Below are 24,850 nucleotides of genomic sequence, written 5' to 3' on the forward strand. Positions count from 1 at the left end.
CTGTTTGGAGGACAGAGTGCGCTGGAAGTGAGATTCTGACCGCACAGGAAGGATTTGACAGGGAGCGACCCTCTCGCCACCAGGGGACTCTGATCTGCTAATACTGTACTCTTGGTCAAGAGAACGATTAGTTCCCATCATAAATACACACCTTTAAACTGACGGTTGGTACTAAAAATTACGACGCCCACTTAGGTCTAATTATAAATTGCTGAAAATTTGTTTGCACGCGTCTAGTGCGCGTAACATCCATCTCCAGAACGTGTTTTGATCCTGTAGCGCGCCGATTCTGACATGTCATCGCTGTTATTGTGTGTTTGCCGAAGAACACCGAACTCCAAAGGAAGGGAAGGAAAATCATTACCCTGCCCAGTATCAGGAGAGTGGATGTGCGTTTGTTCTTGATGACTATTTCAGCACGTTAACTCTCTGGCTGGGCAGCAGTTGTCAGCCGCGCGTCTTTAAGGTGAGATCGGAAGGACCAAGGTGGAGATGCTGGCGGAGGCAGTGAGTCAGTTCCACTTGCGCCTCGGTCACTGCCACCATGTCGCGGTCTGGTTCTTCCGTGACTCCATGCAGCGGCGCCTCCTGACTGGAGTAACGGCAGGGACCAGAGAGCGAGGCAGCACCTCCTGGATTCTGGATGGATACGGACAGCATGATCTTCAGCAATGACAGCGCTCACTGGGGAAACGCCAGCTCGGGTTTCTTCGAGGACGGGCTAGAGGTGGTGATAGTGCCCATTACCTTTGGCTTGATATTCCTTCTCGGCGTTGTTGGGAACACCCTGGTGTTGATCGTCCTGGGACGGGCCAAGTCGAGGAGATCGGGGAGTACAACCAACATCTTCATCCTGAACCTCAGCATCGCCAGTCTCTCCTTCCTGGTTTTCTGTGTGCCCTTCGAAGCCACGATTTACTCGCTCCCCGAGTGGGTATTTGGCGCTTTCCTTTGCAAGACGGTACACTATTTTAAGACGGTCACCATGCTGGTGAGCATCTTCACCATGGTGACCATGTCGGTGGACAGATACATCGCCGTGGTCCACTCCAAGCGACCCCCGTGCATCCGAAACAAGAGGAACGCCTGGGCGGGAGTGGCGCTGAGTTGGCTGCTGTCGCTGTTGGCTGCCGTGCCCGTGGCGCAGCACCAGACCCTACTGGTGGGAGACAGGAGAGCCCCCAACAAGTCCTTCTGCTGGGATGTATGGCACAACAAAACCCAGCAGCACGTCTACAAAGTGGCCATCCTGATCATCGGCTACCTGCTGCCCTTGCTGCTGATCTGCTTCTGCTATGCCAAGGTAATTGGAGCTTTGCTTCATGTCCAACACCACCCGGTGCCGCACTGCCCGAGAGAAGCAAATAGTTGCGGGAGCGACACTTGGGGGTTGTGGAAGGTGGGCAAGATAACGGGAGCAACTAACAAGCTAGCCCGCTATTGCCCGACCCGCTGAGTTCCTACTTTATGCTTTTAACAATCTCGGCATCAGTTTCATTAGAGAGCAGAGTGATCTGTCTCGTTGTAGCTCAGTCCAATGTCTGGTAAAAGTCTTATCGCAACAAACGTAACAGGCGAATTACTGCGTGTGTTTAAAAGTCCAGGAAATCTTAGCATAATCGCAAATCCTGAGATTATAATGAAAATTAAAATGAAGCTACGGATGCTGGAAATCTGAAGCAAAACAAAATATGGGAAACACTCTGCACGTCAGGCAGCATCTGTGGAGAGAGAAAAAGTTCACGTTTCAGGTCCGAGAACCTCCGTCAGTTTATAATACCTGGGCACGTCCAGTTTAGTGAAGTTTTATATAAAATGTAATGTCGTCTGATAGAACAGGGAGTGCGTACAGCCTGGTTGCTAGGATTGCCCCTTATCGGACAGGAGCGGCTCAGAATTTCACCTCATATTATTGGAAGTGCATTATTAATCCTCTTCATGTTTAGCGAGGTTGGGCGGTTACCTCAGTCTTAAACTGCGTTGAGGTGTACGCACACTTGTTTGCTTTATTTTATCGACAGTCGTCAACAAACACTTGTAAATCAAAGGTGCGTTTCACATAGCTGTTCTCTCGTCATGTTTGTGTCTCCTTCAGATCTTGTTTCATCTCCACAAGAAGATGAAGAACATGTCGAAGAAATCAAAGCGATCCAAGAAAAAGGTAAGAATGCAACACGGATTCGAGACTTCTGAAATCTTGCCGTTCCTAGCAGGCACATAATATATTTCCACCGACTTCTCTTTGGGAACTGCACTGACACTTACTCCTGGTCGTTTTCCACCCATGCCATTGTAACCCCGAATCAATTCCCCCACTTCCAAAAAAAAGAACTAAATCACCAACGGCTGAAAATGCATTGGAATATCTTCTAAACATAACTGGTCCAGTTCATGATTCACTGCGCTTTTCAATTTATTGTTGAAAAAAAATCAAATCCCAGAAAAATCAAGCAAAGCACATTCCCAACACTACTTTTCTGAACATTTTCTTCAGAGGACAACAGGACTCAAAAATAGACACAGCATGGTCATTTCTATTTGACTTTAAACCTCTGATCATGAATAAGTGAAGAACTATCTCTACAGTATTATTAAACCATAAAAGCAAATAATTCTCTTTCAAAGGTTTCAATATATATTTCCCTTTACTTTCGTTCACCTAATATTGTAACCACGTGTAAATCTTATATTTATCAAAGAATAAGGCAGAATTCATATACATTGTATATTTTATAGAATGTATTGTTTCCCTTAGAAATGTATCATAGTCCTTAAAATTAGCAAGATAATTGATAGGATAGATGTAGAGAAGACATCTGGGGTAGACCAAAATTTATAGTCTATAAAAATAAGATAGTCATTATTTAATCTATTATGATATTGATAAGCTTTTCTTTATGCTAAGCATTGTAAGAACATGGCAATCCGCACATACCACAAAAAGTAGCTATGACATATAACATATATTAAGGGGGAGCTGTAAAGCATATGAGAGAGAACAAAAGAGAAGAACATCCTGATGGGTTAGATGAGAAAAAGTATGTGGAGGCTCATATGGACATATAAGCATTGGCATAGACTGCCTGGGTCTTGTGATGTGTTTCTGTACTGCAAGTTCTATGAAATATGTTCTTCTAACACTGTAGCATATTTGTAGTTGATTCTAGCTATTTTATATGCATCCAATATTATACAATATAAAATATGCTCTCTAAATTTAAATAGTTTATCAATTATCCTTCACCTTTCAATCTTGAAGTCCGTGGCCTGAATCATCCACCTCTTCAGCCAGCAGTAGCATAAAAAAAAACTGCCAGATAAATGTTGTGCAGGTCAGCAAGGTCCTGAATATTGCAGTGTGGAATTCAGGAACATGCTGGAGATCAGATTTTTTAAAATCCAAAATAGACTTTATTCATCATAAAAAACAAACTATATACAACAATAAAACAGTGCAAACCTTTACATTCGTGTACGGATCAATCATTAGTGTTACCTTTTCATATATAAAAAGCACAGCACCTATACCACTCGTGTGGCTCTGGTTTGGTAATTCTTCATCAGCAACATGCTGCAGAGAAAGAATCATCAGTTCTATCTTTGAATTGAATGCCAGGGGAGAGTGCGAACACAGTCCCCCACTACCACACATTTTGAGATCAGATGTTAACACATCTGACCCTTCTTTCCATTGCTGACTTAACATTGAGTCTAGGGCTGAAGCTCAGTCAAGTTAAGGAGCTGAACATATTTCTTATTGATCTGATCTTGAAACCTTAAGCGAGCCATCACTCCCTGATGTAACATAATCCCATTCATCTGAATGGGGACACTAAACTGGATTGAAAAGATAAGTGGAGCTAAGTGGTTTGTATTTTCTTTTGTTTAATCACTATTAATGTTTTGAATTAAAATATCACTTACATGTTTTATATAAATGTAGTATCTTTGCTTTTTTAACATCACTACACATTTCAACTGTTTTTAAATGATAATTAGAGATATTTAAAACCAGTTGTAGGGCACTTGGAAGCATAGAACATTAAAAGGGCACATGGGCAGCCTGGGGAAAGAGGCTCAGGATCAACTGCCCGAGTGTGAGTCACTGCTTGCAGATCACTCTGCTTCACCAGATAGCTGTAGCAGAGAGATCTGGAGCTCAATTTGTCTCATGGTGCATTAGTACTTCCATAGGGTACATACAGAGAACAGTGGTGGTTACAAACACAAGGCACGGGTCAGATTAAATACTTATCAGTTTGGATATTTTATTCTTATGTCCACCCTTTCAGTTTTGCTGGTACTGTATGTACTGAGGGAAAGTCGCTGATCAACTTTTCTGCCATTTTGCTGTAAATGCCCATGAGTTAGTTTTGTGATTCCTTTGTCTCTAGACTTCTGTTATTTTTTTTAATGTGTTTTAGAGCACTTATTTATTTTTTACATTCCTTTATTATTTAACTTTCAGCTTTCCTAATTGTTTTTCTTTCATTTGCATCCTTATTAACTCCCTCAAGTACCCTTTTTCACCCTCACCTTCTTCATTATGTTCTTGTTATTACAACCTGTACAACTGAAAGAAACAGAGTGTGTTTCATTAATGATATGGGTCACAGTCTTCTGATGAATTTCAGACACAAACATATTTGTCTGGATTTGCATTTAATAGTCTTTCAATATAATAATACCTCATATAAACAATTATTTTTATAGGATTGGCATTTTCAAATCCATTAGGTTACAGCAGTTAGCCAGATATTGCTTAAATTCATTTTATTTTTATTGGCCCTTCAAAGGCAAAATGGTCTGATAGTTAACACAGGAAATATGTCATAAAGAAAGAATTTCTAAGCAATAATACTCCAACGAAAAGTTTATATTTATTGTTTGTCAATGGAAGGGTTTGCTTTTAAGCCATTCAAATAGAATGTAGCCTAATGCAAAAAAAAAGAAATGGACCATGTACATGTATATAACTGTGAACTCAATGCAATCACATTTTTGTAGGTTAGTTATCTTTGATTAGTGTTAAGTAATAAGTTGATGCTAGCCTTAGAGCAGAATTGCAGAATGCTGTTTGTAGAATCATTGTGGTAGTGCAGAAGGTTACTACATAATTGTGATACTGAAATATCCCCACATAAAGAAATCATAAAGATGAAATGTCAACTGTAACATTAATCTTAATCTAATAAATATCTCACTAAACTTTATTTCATGACACCAATCTTGCAGATCAAAACAGAAAACAGTTAAACTGTTACCAATTAATACTCAAGATATTAAACATACTTTAAAATTTTTTAAAGAAATAAATGTGAAGTGTATGGTATGTGTCATACGTTATATTGACTGTTAATAATCAATGCTGTTTTAAGGTTATACAATTTTAAGGATCATCATCTGACTGCTTCTGGGTTGCAACATTGTTTAGTATGCAATTTGCCAAAAGCTGTCCGTCTCTGTGGAAGAAAGCCACAAGAAGGAAATGAGCAATGAAAAAGAAAATACTCAACTGGTCAGATGTGAAGAGAGTTAATTGATACCCATGATCAGTAGAGACCAAGAGAGACCGAATGAGACAAAAAGTGGTGATGTCAGCAGAGAGAGGATAGTGAAAGCTTGCTAGTTGCAGCTGATCTGCCCAGAGGAGATGCAAATAGAAGGCAATAAATGAGGATAAAGGAGATGTACGTAATTACGGAAGAAATAAGAGCAGGAGTAGGCCATTCAGCCTCTCCAGACTAATGCAGCTTTCAACAAAATCATGACTGATCTTCAACTTCAAAAGCACTTTCTTGCCCTATCCCCATATTCCTCAATTCCAGAAATCAGCTTACATTTATTTTAAATGTAATCAATGACCACCCTTCCACAATTCACTTGGGCAGAGAAGTTCAAAGGCTCACCAACTCCAAGTACAGAGGTTTTCATTTTAGCCCCAAATGGGTGATCCCTGATTTTTGAAACTGTGATCAAGCTTTAGAATGCCCTCATTCTAGATAATAAGAGATATCTACTCTCTCAGGTGGATGCATACCCCACCATGGTATAACTCAAGAGGAACAGGAGACTTTTCCTCAGTGTTCCTGGTCAACTTTTGTCCCTCACACTATCCCATTAAAATACATTTTCATGTCATTATTGTATTTGCATTTGTGGCTTATTGTTCACAAATAGTTTCTTTCAATTCCTACACCACAACACTGATTGCACTTCAACATTATCTCCTTGACTGTAAATCCTTACAGGAGATCCTGATGACAAAAAGAGGCTTATAAATGTAACTTTATTCTTCAGTAGTAGTTTTAGATCTCAATTCAAGAATTCTCAATTTTAACTTAATCAAGCTATGAAATTCTAATTAACTAAAATAAAAATTATCTTACTTGTAAATTTAAAAAGAGTTAGGAAAAAGTATGTTAAATGCAATATTTTCCTTTAAGCAAAGTAACTTGCATCAATGCTTTGTTATGTATTGAATACAAAGATAAGAAAGATCACATAGTTTCTAACAAGTGATCCTATGCTATAAATGAATCACCTAACTGTACAGGCGACCCCCGCATTACTGGGGGGAGGGTGGGGGGGCTAGGGTTGTGTTCCTAGGAAACAATCTATGTCACAGTTTCAGATAACGTGAAGCTGTGACATCTGTACATGTGTCAAGAAGCACAAGCTAAGAAAAATGTAATTTCTGTATTTTTTTTCAAATAAATCCTGCAAGAGTGAATTTTATCCTGTATCTCAAATTTTTGAGTAGTGATTTGTGAATTCTGTCTGGGTGAATTTCCATAACCCAAATGGCCATAACACAGGGGTTGCCTGTACTGGTAAAAGTTAGTCAGAAGAAAATTGAAGGTGATTAGTGACATGAAAAAAAGAAATTTTGGAAACCAAAGACTTGACTGAGTTCCATCTGTCTTCACTAAAGAAGAGGTTGTTGCCAAATGTCACAGTTAAGGAGGTTTAGACATAGGATAAAAATAGGTAACAGGGAAATATTTGAAATGTTGGCAGCATTCAAATTTACACAGTCCAGATGGGATGCATTTGAGTTTGATGAGAAATGTGAGGGTGGAAAATACAGAGACCCTGACCACAGTTCTCCAGTCCTCCTTGAGATGTGGGACTGGTGCCAGAGAAGGAAGAGAGAATTGAACACAGTAGTAAGAGGTCAGTCAGCTTAACACTGGAAACTTTTAGAGACCCAGGTCTTAACCTAGAAGAAAATTGTTACAATCTTGGAAAAACAATGCCCGATAAATGAAGGTTAAAGAGAGCTAAACTGGGTAGCTCCCTGAAACAAGAATGGAAATGGTGATACACTATTATTTCAAGCAAACGGCCTCAGATAAAGGCAACACAACTTCACACAGCCTTATCATTTGCTTCTTTACTGTATGCAGTCTGTGTTAACTGCATTCCATTTACTTATTGGCTTAGAAATAAGGACTTATCTTGTGTGTGACTAACACTAAAACCTAAAAAACTGTCTGAAGTACAGTGGTGGTGCAGCGGTTAAGTTTCTGGACCCACAGGCTGGCCTAATATTATAGAAGTGTTAGCTTCTATTGTACCACATCAGCTGTGGTCATTTAAATAACTGGATTTTTAAAAAATAGTATTTGTATTGGTGACTGTGAAACTTGATTGGATTGTTGAAGTGTAAGGTTTTTCCCTGAAAAGGGGCCAGGTGAGCCTCCAAGCCCTCAGTGTGAAGACCGAGAGAGGAGACAGCTGTGGCAGGAAACACCAGAAGTCAACCCAAATGATCAGGGTGTTGTTCTTCCAAAGGTTTATTAACCTCAAGTATGGGTAAGGTGTGGTGAATGCATTTTCAAATGCCAAAGCATTTTAACTATGCTACTAGCCTGAGTCACTGCTCAATATTTCACACCTCCATCGCTCACCCTCCAACAATCTCTATCAATAAGGATTCATAACTAACACTTGTACGCTCCACTCCACCCTCACACACTGCTGTAAGATTCACACCTTTACCTCAAAATTTGCACATACAGTACATAACTACTTATTTAACCATGGCAAAAACCTCACCAAACTCATTGCATGAGACACACTAACACACTTCATTCTCTCTTATTGGATAAGGTAGTGGATCATCACAAGCTCCCAACTACCAGCTCAGATATTAATGCTGCAGTAATTCAGAAGTTAGGGCAGCATATGCATTTGGTAAGAGGCGATGGAGGTAGGACAATTTGGATGTTAGGAAAAGCCATGCACAAATTGTGCTGTAGAGGACATTGATTCACACTTTGATTGGGTAGTTTACAGATTACCACTGAAGGGTGAGCACAATGAAATGCCTGGTGCATTGGCAGACACTGTGCACTGTCAAGGAGTAAACATCAACTTTTTTCAGGGCTTTGTACCGAGCTTGAATCTGGGCTTTTCCAGCATGAGCATGGTAGGCAACTCTATTCATACACTTGCAAACCAAGCAATGCAATGTCTGATGGCTAACATCTCAGCTCCTATTGAATCCCAAGCAGATCCCAACATCGGATTGCTGTGGTGGAAGGTTAAACATATGATCATTTTGAAGTCACTCGTGCTTTTATTGGCAATTGGAGCACATTATTTTGTTTCCTGAAGCGCTCTCACTCATCTTCAGATTTGAAGGGCTATGGATTTGTGCCCTAGATTGTACCCTCAATCTGCTGGAGAGCAGCATCTGCTTTGACTGCAGAAGCCAACAGTGGAAAGGCAGTCCCAATAACATCCGCTGCACTTGAAGGTGGGCGTAGTCATATTTTCCTGCAAGCTCTTTTCTCCCATGTGTAGTGTTTGATTGTCTTCACTTTGACAGAGATTTTGAAGTACTGCTCTGAATACAGCTCTTCCATCTATTCTATTTGCTTCGCCTGTTCATTTATAATTTACCCTGTGGCTGAATGGAGGAGAGCTGTCTTGTTCCAAGGTGGTCCAATTATGTCTGATGTCCTCACGCATATCTCTAACTTTGCCTGTGCCTGCTAATATCTGGGTACCTTCACATAGCTTCAGCCTATAGTGATTGGTGCAGTGTCCTGTCATTTGTCTTACTGTGTTTCTGGCTACTCTCAGTACTAGCAACATTTTCAGTCTTGGGGTTAGCTACGGTTGTTTATAGGCAATATGCTTTGCATTGATAACTGGGATCATCAATTAAGTGAACCATAAACCATTTGTCCTGCATTGCAGTTTGCCAAATGCTGTGGATGGCATCCTTAGGTGTTCCCATTTCACTGCATACTCAGGACAGGCATTTAAAAGAGTAGCGCTTTCTTCCAATGCACTGGGTCCAACATTTTGCCAGCTTTGATATAAGGAATTCCTCTCTGTTTAGAATGGTAGACCTTCCTTGGAAGAAAGGCTGGAGCTTGGTCCTGCAACATTCCAAGGAGTGGTCTCACGGTCCACACTTGGATAGCTGCAGGTAAAGAGGATAGCTTCGTGATTGATATGTCTAATGATGAAGTGAACAAGTTGTTGCCAGTGGCCGGATCTGGGATGTTTTCACAATACCTTGTTTGGAAGTTGTCTTACAAGAATGTGTTGGTGTTGCAAAGTTCATGATGAGCAAAGCTCAAGGAATCTCTGCCCACATTAATTTATTTTTCCAGAAGCCATGGTAACCAGGAGTCATGATCAATGCCTACTCTCACATTAAAGCAGGTTGAATTGCTTGTGTTTGAAATTGAGATTTGGTGGCTTTAGTTCATTGTAAACAGATCTTTTGCCTCAGGTGAAGAATTAGGTGTCGGTCATATCCTCTGATGTTACCCAGTGAAATGCCAGGACTCATTCTGATGAATTTTTAGATCTTCCTATCATCCACAGCACTGTGTTTGACTGCAATTGCTATTCCATCTTTCATGCTCACCTATGAACTCTTCCCTTGTCAGAAGTTGTTGTAGTTTTCTCCCTGATAGATTCAACTGATAATAGCCAGTTTCCTGGAGAGAACCTATGTCAATATGAAGTTGCTTCAAATCATTCTTAATTATGGCCATCTGGTGAACATTGCACTTTGTCTGAAAATCTTCACACAAACCAGTTGTCATGGTCCGAACCTTCCAACTTGTAAGCTTGAAGTCTATCTTGTTTGGCTTCATGCAGTGGTTAGAATCTACTTAATGTACACTCTGACCTTCATGTGCCTGGTAGTGGAGCAGCACGAAAATTGGCTGGAGGTTGCCCAGCTTTTGGTAATCAGTAGCAGTACAGCGAGATCTGAAGATCTCTCCAAATATTGCAGTAAGTCTCTGGAACCCATCTCTATGCCAAATGAGAAAAGCTTTACAACAGGAACTGCTGACTTCTTGTGTTGTGTCAATGCTCTGAAGCGAAGCTTCCTGGGTACGAGCCTGGAGTGGATAATGTAGTAGTCCTGTAATACCCAGTAACAGAGCCCCCTTTTGGTGTTACTGATACGATCGACATAGTTTTGTATCACTTCAGCTGCAGGAGTTGCAGTACGATGACAAGATTGTCGTCAGACCACATTCAGGGCTCTATTCCATAATTCTGTTGGCTATGCTTCCCTAACCTTGCATCTCTACTGAGATTTCCCATAGGACATTGCCTGTTCAAGATCAGAGTTTGCCTCTTAGATGAGCTGCTGTATATGGTTGACCAAATCCACCTGCCTAGAGTTTCTGGTTTTAAGTACCAGGTGTTCACCCTCAGTCCTAAACCCAACAATGCAAACATCCCCATGGAGAGGTTTGACTCTCAGGCTGTTCCAGATGCTTACCACAGAGGCACTTCATAGATTGAAAGCTTATCCCTGCCACTAACTATAGGCCAGTTATAGGCCTGTAACTATAGGCCAGTTAGCTTAATGTCTGCAGTCGGGAAAATGCTTGAAGCAATCATTAAGGAAGAAATAGTGAGACAGCTGGATAGAAATGGTTCCATCAGGCAGACACAGCATGGATTCAGGAAGGGCAGATCCTACCTGACAAACTTATTGGAGTTCTTTGAGGATATAATGAGTGCAGTGGATTGAGGGAAACAGGTGGATGTTGTATACTTGGATTTCCAGAATGCGTTTGATAAGGTGCCACATAAAATACTTACCCATAAGCTAAGGATGCATGGAGTTGGGGGTAATGTATTAACATGGATAGAGGACTGGTTAACCAATAGAAGGCAGAGAGTTGGGATAAATGGGTGTTCCTCCGGTTGGCAATCAATGGTGAGTGAGGTGCTACAGGGGTCAGTGCTGGGCCCACAACTGTTCACAATATACATTAACAATTTGGAAGAGGGGACCGAGTGTAGTGTATCTAAGTTTGCTGATGACACTAAATTCAGTGGAAAAACAAATTGTTCAGAGGATGCAGAGAGTCTGCAGAGAGATATAGATAGGTTAAGTGAGTGGGCAAGGGTCTAGCAGATGGAGTACAATGTTGATAAATGCAAGGTTATCCACTTTGGAAGGAAAAATAGATCAGATTATTAGTCGAATGATGAAAGATTGCAGTATGCTGTTGTGCAGAGGGACTTGGGAGTGCTTGTGCTTGAATAGCAAAAGTTTGGTTTGCAGGTTCAATAGGTTATCAAGAAGGCAAATGGAATGTTGGCCTTCATTGCTAGAGGGATTGAATTTAAGAGCAGGGAGATTATTGCTGAAATTGTAAAGGGTACCGGTGAGGCTGCACCTGGAGTACTGAGTGCAATTCTGGTCTCCTGACTTAAGGAAAGATATACTGGCTTTGGAGGCAGTGCAGAGGAGGTTCACCTGGTTAATTCCAGAGATGAGTGGGTTAGGCGATGAGGATACATTGAGTCGTCTGGGACTGTGCTCGCTGGAATTCAGAAGAATGAGAAGGGATCTTATAGAAACATATAAAGTTATGAAAGGGGTAGATAAGATAGAGGCAGGAAGGTTGTTTCCACTAGTAGGTGAGACTAGAACCAGGGGACATCGCCTCAAGATTTGGGGGAGTAGATTTAGGATAGAGATGAGGAGAAACTGCTTTTCCCAGAGAGTAGTGAATCTGTCGAATTCTCTACCCAGGGAAATAGTGGAAGCTACCTCATCAAATATATTTAAGACACAGTTAGATAGATTTTTGCCTAGTAGGGGAATTAAGGGTTATGGGAAAAAGGCAGGTAGATGGAGCTGAGTCCACGGACAGATAAGCCATGAGCTTATTGAATGGCGGAGCAGGCTCGACAGGCCAGATGGACTCCTCCTGCTCCTATTTTTTATGTCCTTATGTTTTTATGTTCACAACCTCATCTTAAGTCTCAAGCGGGTCAGTCTTCTCATTAATCGGTCATTTTACCCATAGTTTACTGCAGGCAATCTCTGTTCCGTCACAGTAGAGTTGGCCCTATCTAAATCGACAAACAGTGTGGTTGGTTTATATTTCTTCTTTTCAAAAACTAAATTGAATTTGATTGTACTTTGATTGTTTTAAGAAAAAATATGTACACACTGTTAGACTCTTGACTAAAGTTGGCCCATCACTCATTACTCAGTCTAGTATGGGGTTTGGGTGTTTGGGAGGTGATATCAGAACAGCCTTGGCGATTAACTGCAGTGCGTTTTGTAGATGGTACACACTGCGGTCATGATATACCAATGGTGGGAGTTAACATTTAGGAGTGATAAATAGTGCCCCATTTGAGTGGATGGCTTTGTCTTCAATAGTGTCAAGCTTCTTGGAACTGGAATTGAACTCCATCCATGCAAACAAAGGATATTTCAATACAATGTAGATGATGGGAAGGATCTGTGGTGTCAGCTGGCAATTCACTGAGGGGGAGTGAGCCAGCCTTTAGTCTTCAAGTGACTGGTCAAGTTAATTTTGTGGTTAATGGTGACCCTCCAGGATGTTGATGGTGGAGGATTCAGTGACAGTTTAGGATACGAATGTCAAGGTGGTTAGATGCTCTCCTACCGGAGATGGTCTTTACATAACACTTGTGTGACATGAATAGCCAGCCAGTAAATGAATGATATTGAATATTACACAATCAACAGCAAACTTCCCCACTTGTCACCTTATGATGAAGCAGCTAAAGATGTGAGTGTATGAAAACCAAAACATTGCATATCTTCTCACTAGCAGGGCAAGTTTCCCTCTATCACATATGTCCCCTCTTGGAAATATATCACTGTTCCTTCAATGTCACTGGACATAAAATTTGGAATATGTTACCCAAGATCACTGTGGGAGGGTTATAATGGCTGAAGAATGTGGCTCGCCATCACCAACTCAAGGGCAATTGGGATCATCCCATAAGCTAATTTTTTAAAAAATAATTGAATGAAACTCTAATTCTGAAAGCAATCTCACTTAATATTATAGCAAATTTCATCTATACCACTAGTTTCATGAATTGATTTTGCTAATATTTTCATAATATTCACAGAGCCATTGGACAGTCTCTGGAAAATATTTAAGTGATGATCCAAAAGACAATAATTTAAATAGATAACTGTATTGAAGCTAAGTGATTCTGAAGTTAATGTTATTTTATCAATATGCCATGAGAATCCTTATTAGTGATGCTTCAAAAGATAATATTATAGCAATGCCGCTGTCGATGTTTATTATCAGATTGTGCTAAGTGTAAAAGTTATCTCCCTCATGTTCACGTCAGTTAATAACTGCAGGACTTTAAAAAGTTTATTCAATCCAAACTCTACATATAATATGAATCTGAATAGTATTAATTTCCAGCAACAGAAATTGGAACACTTACATGACTGATAACATAAGAATGTACTTCCTGGAGGTTCTTATTCCATTTAAATCCTCCCTCCCAATCTCAGCCTTAACCACAAGATCAACTGGTAATGACTCTGCTGCCTTGACCAATGAGTACTGAATGAATTATTCTGCAACCACTTTGAAACCAATGCAAGATGTCATACACATATATTATAACTTCCGCACATATTAGAGAACATAAGTGATCCCTGGGCATTGGGTGGAACGAATCTTAAATGCAGCATTGTGAATTTTTGCTGAAGCAGTTCACAGAAAGGTCACTTACAACTTCCAAGGTCTGTAAGTTTGATCATGCCAAGATCAGTTGGAAGGTACAGGCCTAACAAGGCCAGCAGCAAGACCACCACAAATTGGTCTGCTGGCATGATTAGCACATCACGGGTGATCTGTGAGCAACAGAGGCAGCTGACCAGCCATGGACCTCAAGAAAGGAAGATTTACATTAATCTCGGATGCTTACAAGCCTGATGTAAGAGCTGATGAAATATTTTATAATATGTGGCTGGTGTAATATCAGAAGTGCAGTATCCAATTTACACACAGCAAGCTCCCACAAATTGCAATGTAATTATGAGAGATAACTTGATATTAGTGATTGTGATTGAAAGATAAACATTGTCATGCAATACATGTCTTTGTGTCTCATTTGGGTTTGGTTTTTGTAAGAACTCTGCAGGTAAAACAAGAAGTTAAAACACTGTTCTAATGATGACACTTGAAAATCCCAAAGTGTATCTCCTCCCAATTATATATCAGTTTAAGCATGAATAGAGAAAGGCAATATAATATAAAGGATACAATTTTAAAGGCATTGCAAGAAAACTTCAGACAATCTTCAGACAACTTCAGGCAGACAATTTCAGAAAGCTGTTGAAACAAATTCAAGATCCTGAGCTTTGTAAATAGAGGCATAATGAACAATGCTAGAAAATTATGTCGAACATCCAATAAAAAACTGCTTTCATTACCAATAAAACATCGTGTCCACATCTAAGTATCACACAATAGGAAGCATTTGAAAGTCATGGAGAGAATGCACAAAAGATTTTGCTGGTATTGTGGGTTTCTGTTATATGAATAAACATGAAAAGTTAGGATTTTCTCCTTAGAGCAGAGAAAGTTCAGACGAGATTTGATAGAAGTGTTCAAAATCATCAATAAACTAGATACAATAAAACTCTGGTAACATGGAGTCTGATGGTTCGGAAATCCTGATGGCAGCATCTGGCTCACTCATTAATACAGAGTGTGAGCCAGGGTCCAGAGCACAAGCAGGGAGTGCAGCCAGAGATGATAGTCCAGAGTGTGGCGGAGCAGGGATCTGGACCACAGGTTGAAGTCAATGTTGGGCTCCAGAGCATTAGGGGTCAAGAACATGGGTCGGTTCATAGCTGGAGCCAGTGTCCAGAGTTCTTATATATTTGTGATTCCCTTTATTCTCATGGGGTTCAATGGAAAATTTATATTAATGTGTAATATGTAAAAAAATATGAAATTAAAGCGTGTTTAGGTATTGATGGAAGTAACATCCAATAATTTGAAAATCTGCTAATCCAGCACTACAAATATCCCAGGGTTGCCAGATTATCAAAGTTTTGCTCCAATGTGAACAAAGAGGAACTTTTCCAATTGGTGAAAGGGTTGAGAACCAGAGGGCACAGTTTTAAAGTGACTTTCAAATGAAACAGAAGAGATACAACAAAAAGCAATTTAATGAGTCGTCTGGATATGGAGTGCACTGCCTGAAAGTGTGGTGAAGCAAAAACAATTGCAGATTTCATAAGGAATTGGATTGATATTTGAAGATAAAACATTTAAGGAATATGTGGACAGAGCTCAGCCTGATTGCTCTTACTTGGAAGTCTGTAGTGAGTTTGAGTACCTCACAGCTGGCCATAAATTCTAGACTGATGAACCTTCTCCATGCATGTCTTATATTCCTGCCACAGTCTCCTGTGTTCCATTGCTGAATCAGATGGATTGCTTTTTTATTTCAGAAAATGACTATGGATTAACAATTTTCCCAGAACAGCCATAAATCAAATACCTTTGGGCAATTTAACCTGTCACAATGCATGTACACCGCGACTAATTTGTTTATCATGGTTAATTTGTCCTGATAACTTTGCCATCATGCCTCAGTCATAGAACATTCTACCCTGTCTTTCTTGTGCCTTTGAAGCCAGCATACTTGCAATGAGCAGGTTAATGCAGGAACCAACCGACTATTCAGACCCAGCTGGACCCCAGCTGGGGAATACCAAGTGAGCTGGGCCCCCTGCACCTGACAGCCGCCCCGGGAATAAACTTCACCCGGCGAGTAGGCCTCAAGCATCTCAAGGCCTAAACCTTGGACAACACTGGCAGCTGGACGCTGCTAAAGATCTACTCAACAGTACTTAAATGTTTCTGGAAGTCGTCAACAAATAATCATTATTACAATGTCTTAAAATTTAAAAATAATTAAAGATTCAAGTAAAATAATAGGAGGCTTGCCTGCACTTACTCCTTCCCAGAGTCGGTGAGCTGACTGGAGTGACTGGGCCGCAGTGAGCCCACCAGCCCTCCCCGGTGTACAGTGCCTCCAGCTCCTCTCCCTGGACTCCTCGATGCTCCGCCGCCGGCTCCAGGTGAAGCATGAGGTCGGACAGGTGGATGTTTGATCTCCAGCTGGTCTGGGACATCGGACATGAGGGAATCCAAAATGGACCAGCCATTCCCCTGCACTCAACTTCACCTAAAGTGGGGGAAAAAGCAATTAATTATCTGTGACAACCTTATTAGCCGAGCAGAAAGGCTGGTGCAGGCAAGGAAACCTGGAATAGAGGTGAGTGTGGACACGATAATATGACAGGTGCAGATGTGATAGTGGTTGTCAAGGTCAGCATTCACTGCACATCCCTAATCGCTCTCTCTAAGAGGCTGTTGAGCCACCTTCTTGGACGACTGCAGTTCTTCTGGTGAAGGTTTTTGCACAATGGTTGGGTAGGAAATCCCAGGATTTTTTTTCAGCATCATTGAAGGAACAGGGATATATTTCAAAGTCATGAATTTTAAAAGTGGTGGTAATCTGATATATCTTTTTGGCCTTGTTTTTCTTGAGATTTGGAAGGTGCTGTTGAAAAAGCCTGTTCCAGTGCATTTTGTGGACTGCATGCATTGCAACCACAGTGATGGATGCAGTGAATTTTTAAGGCAGTGGATGTGCATCCAATCTGGTTATCTGGGCAACCATTTTGATCTAAGTGTGGCCCTAATGCACCCTGGTGTTCTCAATTGCTCTTGTCTTTATAAAAGAGGAGGGGGAGTATATGGGACTTGGTGTTATTTAAAAGTCACTATCATTTTGCATCAAAATAATACTGCAGCAACATGAAAACAATTGTGATCCTTAGTTATCTATTCATTATTTCTCCTTGCTTCCTGTTAGACTCTCATATTTCATTAGTTTTGTCATTGTTGCATTTGCTGTGCATGCTGTGTAGAGTACAGCTCAAATCCTCACAGGTAATGAGCAAGGGCATTAAAGTCTGTGAGCAGAAGAGAGATAGAGATCTCCTGCTGAGAGTGGACAGGGCTGAGTGCAGGATCCTGAGAATCTATTTAAGACCTGAATTGTGCCATAAAGGAGCAGCATAAATAAGGGATACAAGAGACTGCAGTTGCTAGAATCTGGAACAAAATATAAAATGTCGGAAGAATTCAGCATGTCCAGCAGCATCTGTTGGGGGAAAGGAATTGCCGACATTTCAGCTGAAGACCCTGCATCAGGTCCCGATGCAGGGTCTCAACCTGAAACATCAACAATTCCTTTCCCCCAATGGATGCTGCTCGACCCACTGAGTTCCTCCAGCAGTTTGTTTTTTTGCAGCATATCTAAGTATTAAGCTTGGCACTGGTTGTAAAGCCACCAACAAGTTAGCCATTATTGGCTCCGCTGTGGAACTGGAGAGTGAAGTATTACTGGACTTAGCCCATGAACCAAGCAACAACCCTCACCCCAGGCTCCTGTCTGCCCATCATAAAAGGAAACCTGGTTTCTGATTTATTTTTTAATTTGTATTTTAAGGATTGAAACGTTTTCTCTAAGTTCATGGTGTTCAACTCTATTCATTCATTCAACACATGTAAAAGTGAGAAGTTACTTTGAGTAAAATCAGACTGTGCCTTTTTCTATGTTCCCAATTTACATCTGCTGGTGGGTTGCCACTGACTGTGGAAATTTGTCCAAGTATGCACTCAAGTCAAATCAGTGTCACAGAATGTATCGAAGGCCCTGTATATGTAAATACTACCAAATCTGCCATTATACATTAAATCATTTTAACTTGATGTCATATCATGTCAGTTTTTCTTTTTCCCTTCCCACTTTCTCTTCAGACAGGCCAGGTGTATCAACATTAATACCACAGAGAGATATTAAAAATAATTTGATCATACATCTTTCAGAAAAAAGATACAAGGTTTCATCAGATACAATCTTAAATTAGTTTCCAATGTCTGAATTAGTTTCTTAAACTCATTAAATAGTACTATATGGAGGCATAAATTGGAGGTTCCAGAGTATAACAAATGCTCTCTTCAACTGTTGAACCTTTCTTCTATAAAGAGTGTTTTGGTCTTTCCTGGATAGACTAGTGCAAGGATTATTGGAGAGATATACATGGGCTGTCACAACCCTGTGGGCTGGATCACACTTGACTTGCCCATCTCACGTTGCGCCCTGTGCAATTTCTGAAGCCACACTAATTTTTCGTAGCCCCGTCTGATAGGATCCATTGGACTGGGGGCATCAACTCTCCTGCTCATCTGCAAGATGGAGTGAGTAGCAACCAGGCCTCAGGCAAAGGAATCTGAGGCCCCAGCTCCAGGACTGCTAGAACCATACTGCACGGAAATAGGTCTTTCGGCCCAACCCGTCCATGCTGACCAAGGTGCCTTTCTAGGCTGGTCCCTTTTGCCTGCATTTGGCCCATATCCCTCTAAACCTTTCCTGTTCATGAACTTGTCCAAATGCCTTTTAAATGTTGTAATTGTACCTGCCTCTATCACTTCCTCTGGCAGTTTGTTTCATGTATCCCCCCCCCCCCCCCACCTCCTTCTGTGTGGTAAAACTTGCTCCTCAGGTCCCCTTTAAATCCTTCCCCTCTCACTTTAAACCTATGTCGTCTAGTTTTAGACTCCCCTACTCTGGGGGAAGAAGACTGTGAACATCCACCTTATCTATGTCCTTCATGATTTTATAAACCTCTATAATGTCATGCCTCAGCCTCCCTTGCTCTAGGGAAAACAGTCCCAGCCTTTCCAATCTCTCCTTATTACTGTCAAGCCCACCAGGCCCAGCAACATCCTTGTGAACCTTTTCTGCACTGTCTCAAGCTTAATCACATCCTTCCCATAGTGTGGCGACCAGAACAGTAAAGGTCTCACCAATGTCCAATACAAGCACTTGTAAGGGCTCAAGCCCTTTAGCAGTTTAGGACATTTTACAATGATGTTCAGGGATACTTAAAAAGCAATAAAAATATATCCGAAAAATAAAATTGATTTTAACAATAATCACAAATGCGCTTCAATAAACATAGCTTTTATTTGTGTGATGGTCGTCAGCTGAATTGCAAGCATGGTAGAGACAATGTTCTTAAAGTAAAAGAGAACCCACCAAGCACTAGTATACATAAACCACAGCGAGCATAAAATAATTTTCAAGCATTTTATTTCCTAAGGTGAAAACATTTTGAGAAAACCAAAACTTTCTGAAAGTTCCTTTAAAAACTGGATCCAAGTAAGTATGTCTGACTACCTGTACATTGTGAATGATGCAAACAATTGAGGTAATCTGCATGGAAATGATATCAAGCCTTGCTAGTAATTACAACTGAATAATATAATTGAGATCTTAGTGTTTGCATTTTATTGCCACTGACTATGAAAATAAATTAACTTTCTTCTTTACCCTCTCACAGACTGCCCTGACGGTCATGCTGGTTGTTGCCGCCTTTCTTCTGTCTTGGCTGCCTGAACACATCATAACCATGTGGGCACAGTTTGGAGTTTTCCCTCTAACTGATGCATCGCTAGCGTTCAGAATTATCTCTCATTGCATGGTGTATGGGAACTCCTGCATCAACCCCATAATATATGCATTCCTTTCGGAAAATTTTCAGAAATCCTGCCATCAGGTCTTTGTGTGCAAATTCCTTTTCCTGTGTCCCATTGAGGAAAAAGTTGTAAGGATTCGCATGGACAACTTTGCTGCAACCCATTCAAAAACAAACCCTTGAAAGCATTGCCTTCAGATCCAGACACTGGCTGAATTCACAGCTTGTAGGTATGCACTTCTGGTCAGAATAAACAGTCAAATTAACTGAATCTAGAATTCAAGCATTCTGAAGAATTAATGATGATGATGATAACAATGTCATCAGATGTCTGCATTACAGTGACACAGAACGTTGTGACTACAAACCACCTTCATAATAGTTAAATTTGGATCGACCTCAAATCATCTAATGTGAACAGATGATGGTCAAATATTTCATTGGTGGCTACCACACAGTTAATGAGAGCACAAACTTCACAGGTTGAGTGGGTATGAACTGTTCTTCGCATTTCTGTGAGACAGGAGAAACATAATGAGATTAAGCAGTTGGCACTAAAGAGAATTCTAAACAGATGCAAAACTTAAGCTGCTTAGAATGGTTGTGTTAGAATGGTGGCTTTCTAATGATCATTTTGACATTTTGTTATGTTACTATTTAGCACAACAATTTTCTATTTGTTGTCTGAAGGTGTCTGATCAGTATGCCCACTTCCTCACATTTCAATTTAGAGACTAGTCTCAGTTTGAGTTCTTCCAGAATTCTAAACTAGGTTCTGAATTGACCCTGTGCAGTTTGATATAACTTTAGCCTCCAGCCAAACTTGAAACTTGGTGACAAAGCTTGAATTAGAATTCATTAACCAGTCTAATATTCCCACCTTTGCCTTAGAACAGGAACACTGAAATTATAGCCTATAAGCTAAATTTGCCTTGGGGGAGCTCTTAGATTTTCTTGCCTCTGATATTCAACCACATACAAGGTCCAAGACATGGTGCATGGTACAGTAGACCTTTCCTTTGTGATCACCCTCACTGGAGAAATTGCAGAGGAAATGATTTGGAGTAAAGGTCACACAGGATAGGTGAGAGAGTGGGGGGTGGCAGAAAATTGCATGGGTTAGAGGCTAGATAGATGATTTCGGAGCAGGGGCTGTCAAACAGTTGATGAGTGGAGGTTGACCTGATAATGGGTGTGTAAGGTTGGGTAGATGATCACAGGGATCAGATAGATAGTGGGGTGACACAGATGATTGGAGAGAATCACAAGGATCATGAAAGGGAGGGGCTGAGGACCTGCAGTAAGGAGAAGTGGTGGGGATGAATATTAATAATGCAAAGTTACATAAGGCAGTTACCTAGAGGAAGATGGATGCTTCAGACTCGATGGCTGTGACCCAGCATTTGCATCATCTGACATCACTATGTGTACTCACTGGCCTCCATGCGCTAGTGGGTCTCAAACATGGGAAGTGCTGGCAACAATTTTGCCCTGTGGTCTTTTCCTTCAAGTTGAATGCCCTCCAAGCAGAATGGTTTGGGCACTCCTCCTATCGAGGAGTCAACTCAACAAATTATTATTATTTTGATCATTAAAATATTAATTTAAGAAAACCAGTGAACCAATGACTCTAATATAGGCCATTGGACTAAAACTGTGGCAAAGATTTATTAGAATCATAGCGTCATAGAGCAACACAGCACAGATACAGGCCCTTCGGCCCAACCAGTCCATGCTGACCACAGTGCCCACCCAGCTAGTCCCAATTTCCTGCGTTCCACCCATATCCCTCTAAGCCCCGCCCCTCCATGTACCTATCCAAGTGCTTCTTAAATGATACTATTGAACATACCTCAACCACTTCCTCTGGCAGCTCAGCCCATATACTCACCACCCTCTGCATGAAAAAGATGCCCCTCAGCTCCCTTTTAAACCTTTCCCCTCTTACCCAAAATCTATATCCCTGAGTTTTGGACTCCCCTACGCTGGAGTCCAAAACTAGGGGGTATAGATTTAGGGTCCCCCTTATCTATGCCTCTCATTATTTTAAACATTTCTGTAAGGTCATTCTCATTGTCCCCTTTATTCCTCATTCCAAAGAATAAGGACCTAGCCTGGTCAACCTCTCCCTATAACTCAGGCCTTCTAGTCCTGGCAACATCCTCGTAAATCTTTTCTGCACTCTTTCCAGTTTAACCACGTCTTTTCTATAACAGGATGACCAAAACTATACACAGTACTCCAAGTGCAGCTTCACCAACGACTTGTACAACTGCAACATAATGTCCCAACTCCTATACTCAATGCCCTGGCTAATGAAGGCCAGCATGCTAAATGCCTTTTTCACCACCCTGTCTACCTGTGACGTTGCTTTCAATGAACTATGCGCTTGTACTCCTAGGTCCCTCTGCTCCATTACACTCCCTAGTACCCTATTATTCATAGTCTAAGTCCTACGCTGGCGTGACTTTTCAAAATGCATCACCTCACACTTATCCATATTGAAATCCATTTGCCACTCCTCAGCCTACTTCCCTAACTGATCAAGATCCCCCTGTAATCTACAATAACCTTCTTCACTATCAAAAACACCTCCTAATTTCATGTCACCTGCAAACTTACCTATCAAGGGTCCCAACACTAACCCCTGCAGCACACCACTAGTCACCGGCCTCCATTCTGAGAAACAAACTTTAACCACCACCCTCTGCTTCCTACCCCTGAGCCAATTTTGAATCCACCTAACTGGCTCTCCCTGGATTCCATGGGACCTAACCTTCCAGACCAGCCTACCTTGTTGATGGCCTTGCTAAAGTCCAAGTGGACAACATCCACTGCTCTACCCTCATCTATCATTTTGGTTACCTCTTCAAGAAACTCTAAAAGGTTCGTCAAGCACAACTTTCCACACACAAAGCCAGGCTGTCTCCTCCTAATCAGACCATGTCTATCCAAATGCTAGTAGATCCTGTCCCTCAGAATTCCCTCCAGTAACTTCCCCACTACTGACGTCAGGCTGACTGGCCTGTAGTTCCCTAGCTTGTCCTTGCTACCTTTAAACAATGGAACAACATTAGCCACCTTCCAGTCTTCGGGAACTTCACCAGTGGCTAGCAAATATCTCAGCAAGAGCCTCCACAATTTCTTCTCTCGCCTCCCACAAAGTCAGAGGATGCACTTGTTCAGGCTCTGGGGATTTGTCCACCTTAATGCGCTGTAAGTCTGCAAATACCTCCTTCCTGGTAATAGGATTTTCCTCCAAAACAACTCCACTGGTTTCCCTTATCTCTTGAGCATCCATGATTTTCTCCTCAGTAAATACCAAGGAGAAATATTTGTTAAAAATCGCACCCATCTCCTGTGGCTCGAGACATAGGCGGCCCTGCTGATCTCTAAGGGGACCTACTCTCTCCCTAGCCACCCTTTTACTCTTAATATATCTATAGAACCTCTTGGGATTTTCCTTAACCTTGCCTGCCACATCAAGTTCATACCTTCTCTTTGCCCTCCTGATTTCCCTCTTAAGAGTACTTTTAACCTTTTTATAGTCATCAAGGCATTCACTCGTTCCTGACCTACAAAGCCCAATGTATTGGTAGGAATAACTTGTGAATCTGATGATTCTAAATACTTCAGAACGATAGCATTGCCATTGTGTCTCTTCCAGTTTAGAGTTGTAAATATTGTTGAAGATTATGCTAACAGCAATCAGTAAAACTGATTCCAACTTTATTAAGGGGTGGTTCATACAATAATTTTTTATAGACTGTTCCCTGGGTCTAAATTAAACCAATGCTATTTGCATCTACAACTTCTCTCTCTCCCTCCTTCTCATTCTCTCTGTTTTTTTCTCTCATGCTGTCGCTCTTGCTCTCTGTCTCTCTTGCTCTCTGTCTGTCTCTCTCTCTCTCTCATATCTCTGTCTTCTCCCTATCTCTCATACTCTGTCTATCTGTCTCCCTTTTTCTTGCTCCCTCTCTCTTGTAGCAGGTCAGCAGCTGGTCTGAAGTCAACCTTTGCCACATGCACAAGAGCAATTTGTTTGACCGAGTGTAGCCGAGGAAATGGTGTGAAGATAGTTTCCTACTTTTGGCCTGGCAATCCACAGGCTGTTGATTAAATAGGAGAATGTTACAGTAAGGAAATAAGTTCTGAAGATTGTGAAAATTGACATTGAGCAGCACCAGGTGGCAGCTGAAGATTCTCCCTACTTTTTCTGGGAGAGGTCTGGGGTTCTAGGAACAGGGGTGGGTGGGAGGGTGAAGGGGAAGTGGTTTGGTGGTGTACGAGCAAGCGGAACATGACTGGCAAGAAATGGCCCTGAAGAAGGCAAGTATCACCATTTAGTGGGTGGCCTCACTCGGTCGGGGGGAGGGGGGGGTGGTGGTTGGTGGTGGCCTAGCATTCTGAGAGAGAGTTGGGGAATTGCGTGGCCTAAGAAAGGAGGAGAAATGAAAGGGGAGGAAGTTGAGAGGGAAATGGACCAAGGGAGGCTGTTGGAAGTAAGGGGACAGGTAAGGAAACTGTAGGAGAGAGGGCATTGGGTAGTGCAAAGGAGGGGGACTGTTGAAAAGTGTAGGGCAAGATCATGTGTCTCTGCCTGTATGTGGTAAGAGCATATCTGTGTGTGCTTAGAGCATATGTGTATACATATACATTTCTGTGCTAAGTCTGTGCAGTTAAGCCTGATTCCCTATTGCCATTGGATCAAAACCTCATTCTGTCAAGTCTGTGTGGTAGCTGGTGTGTGACAGCCATTCCATTTTGGAAGAATGCATGCACAGGCATCTTTCACTCCTCAGAATCTGTGAGGTGAATGGTCACAGTCTTTTTCCCAGTGTACGGGAGTATAAAACTAGACGGCATAGGTTTAAAGTGAGGGAAAAATTTAAAAGGGACCTGAGGAGCAACTTTTTCCACACAGAAGATAGCGGGTGTATGGAACAGAGGAAGTGGTAGAAGCCAGTGCAATTACAATGTTTAAAAGAC

The 24,850-nt window shown here is 41.4% G+C and overlaps 1 protein-coding gene across 1 annotated transcript; it reads left to right on the top strand.

Moving 5' to 3' along the window:
- Positions 1–643: 643 nt before the first annotated feature.
- galr1b (galanin receptor 1b) lies at positions 644–20,044 on the top strand. The gene is made up of 3 exons (XM_052028704.1): positions 644–1,303; positions 2,096–2,161; positions 19,727–20,044. Exons 1-3 carry the CDS (start codon positions 644–646, stop codon positions 20,042–20,044), a joined length of 1,044 nt encoding a protein of 347 aa, XP_051884664.1.
- Positions 20,045–24,850: the final 4,806 nt, after the last annotated feature.

Source organism: Pristis pectinata, chromosome 13 (assembly GCF_009764475.1).
Source record: "Pristis pectinata isolate sPriPec2 chromosome 13, sPriPec2.1.pri, whole genome shotgun sequence".
NCBI lineage: Eukaryota > Metazoa > Chordata > Chondrichthyes > Rhinopristiformes > Pristidae > Pristis > Pristis pectinata.

Bases quoted from the DNA above. Each gene is read 5' to 3' on its own strand.
- galr1b (XM_052028704.1), top strand. From the start codon at position 644: ATGGATACGGACAGCATGATCTTCAGCAATGACAGCGCTCACTGGGGA. The intron at 1,304-2,095 runs GTAATTGGAGCT...TGTCTCCTTCAG, and splicing joins TCTGCTTCTGCTATGCCAAG to ATCTTGTTTCATCTCCACAA. The intron at 2,162-19,726 runs GTAAGAATGCAA...ACCCTCTCACAG, and splicing joins CAAAGCGATCCAAGAAAAAG to ACTGCCCTGACGGTCATGCT.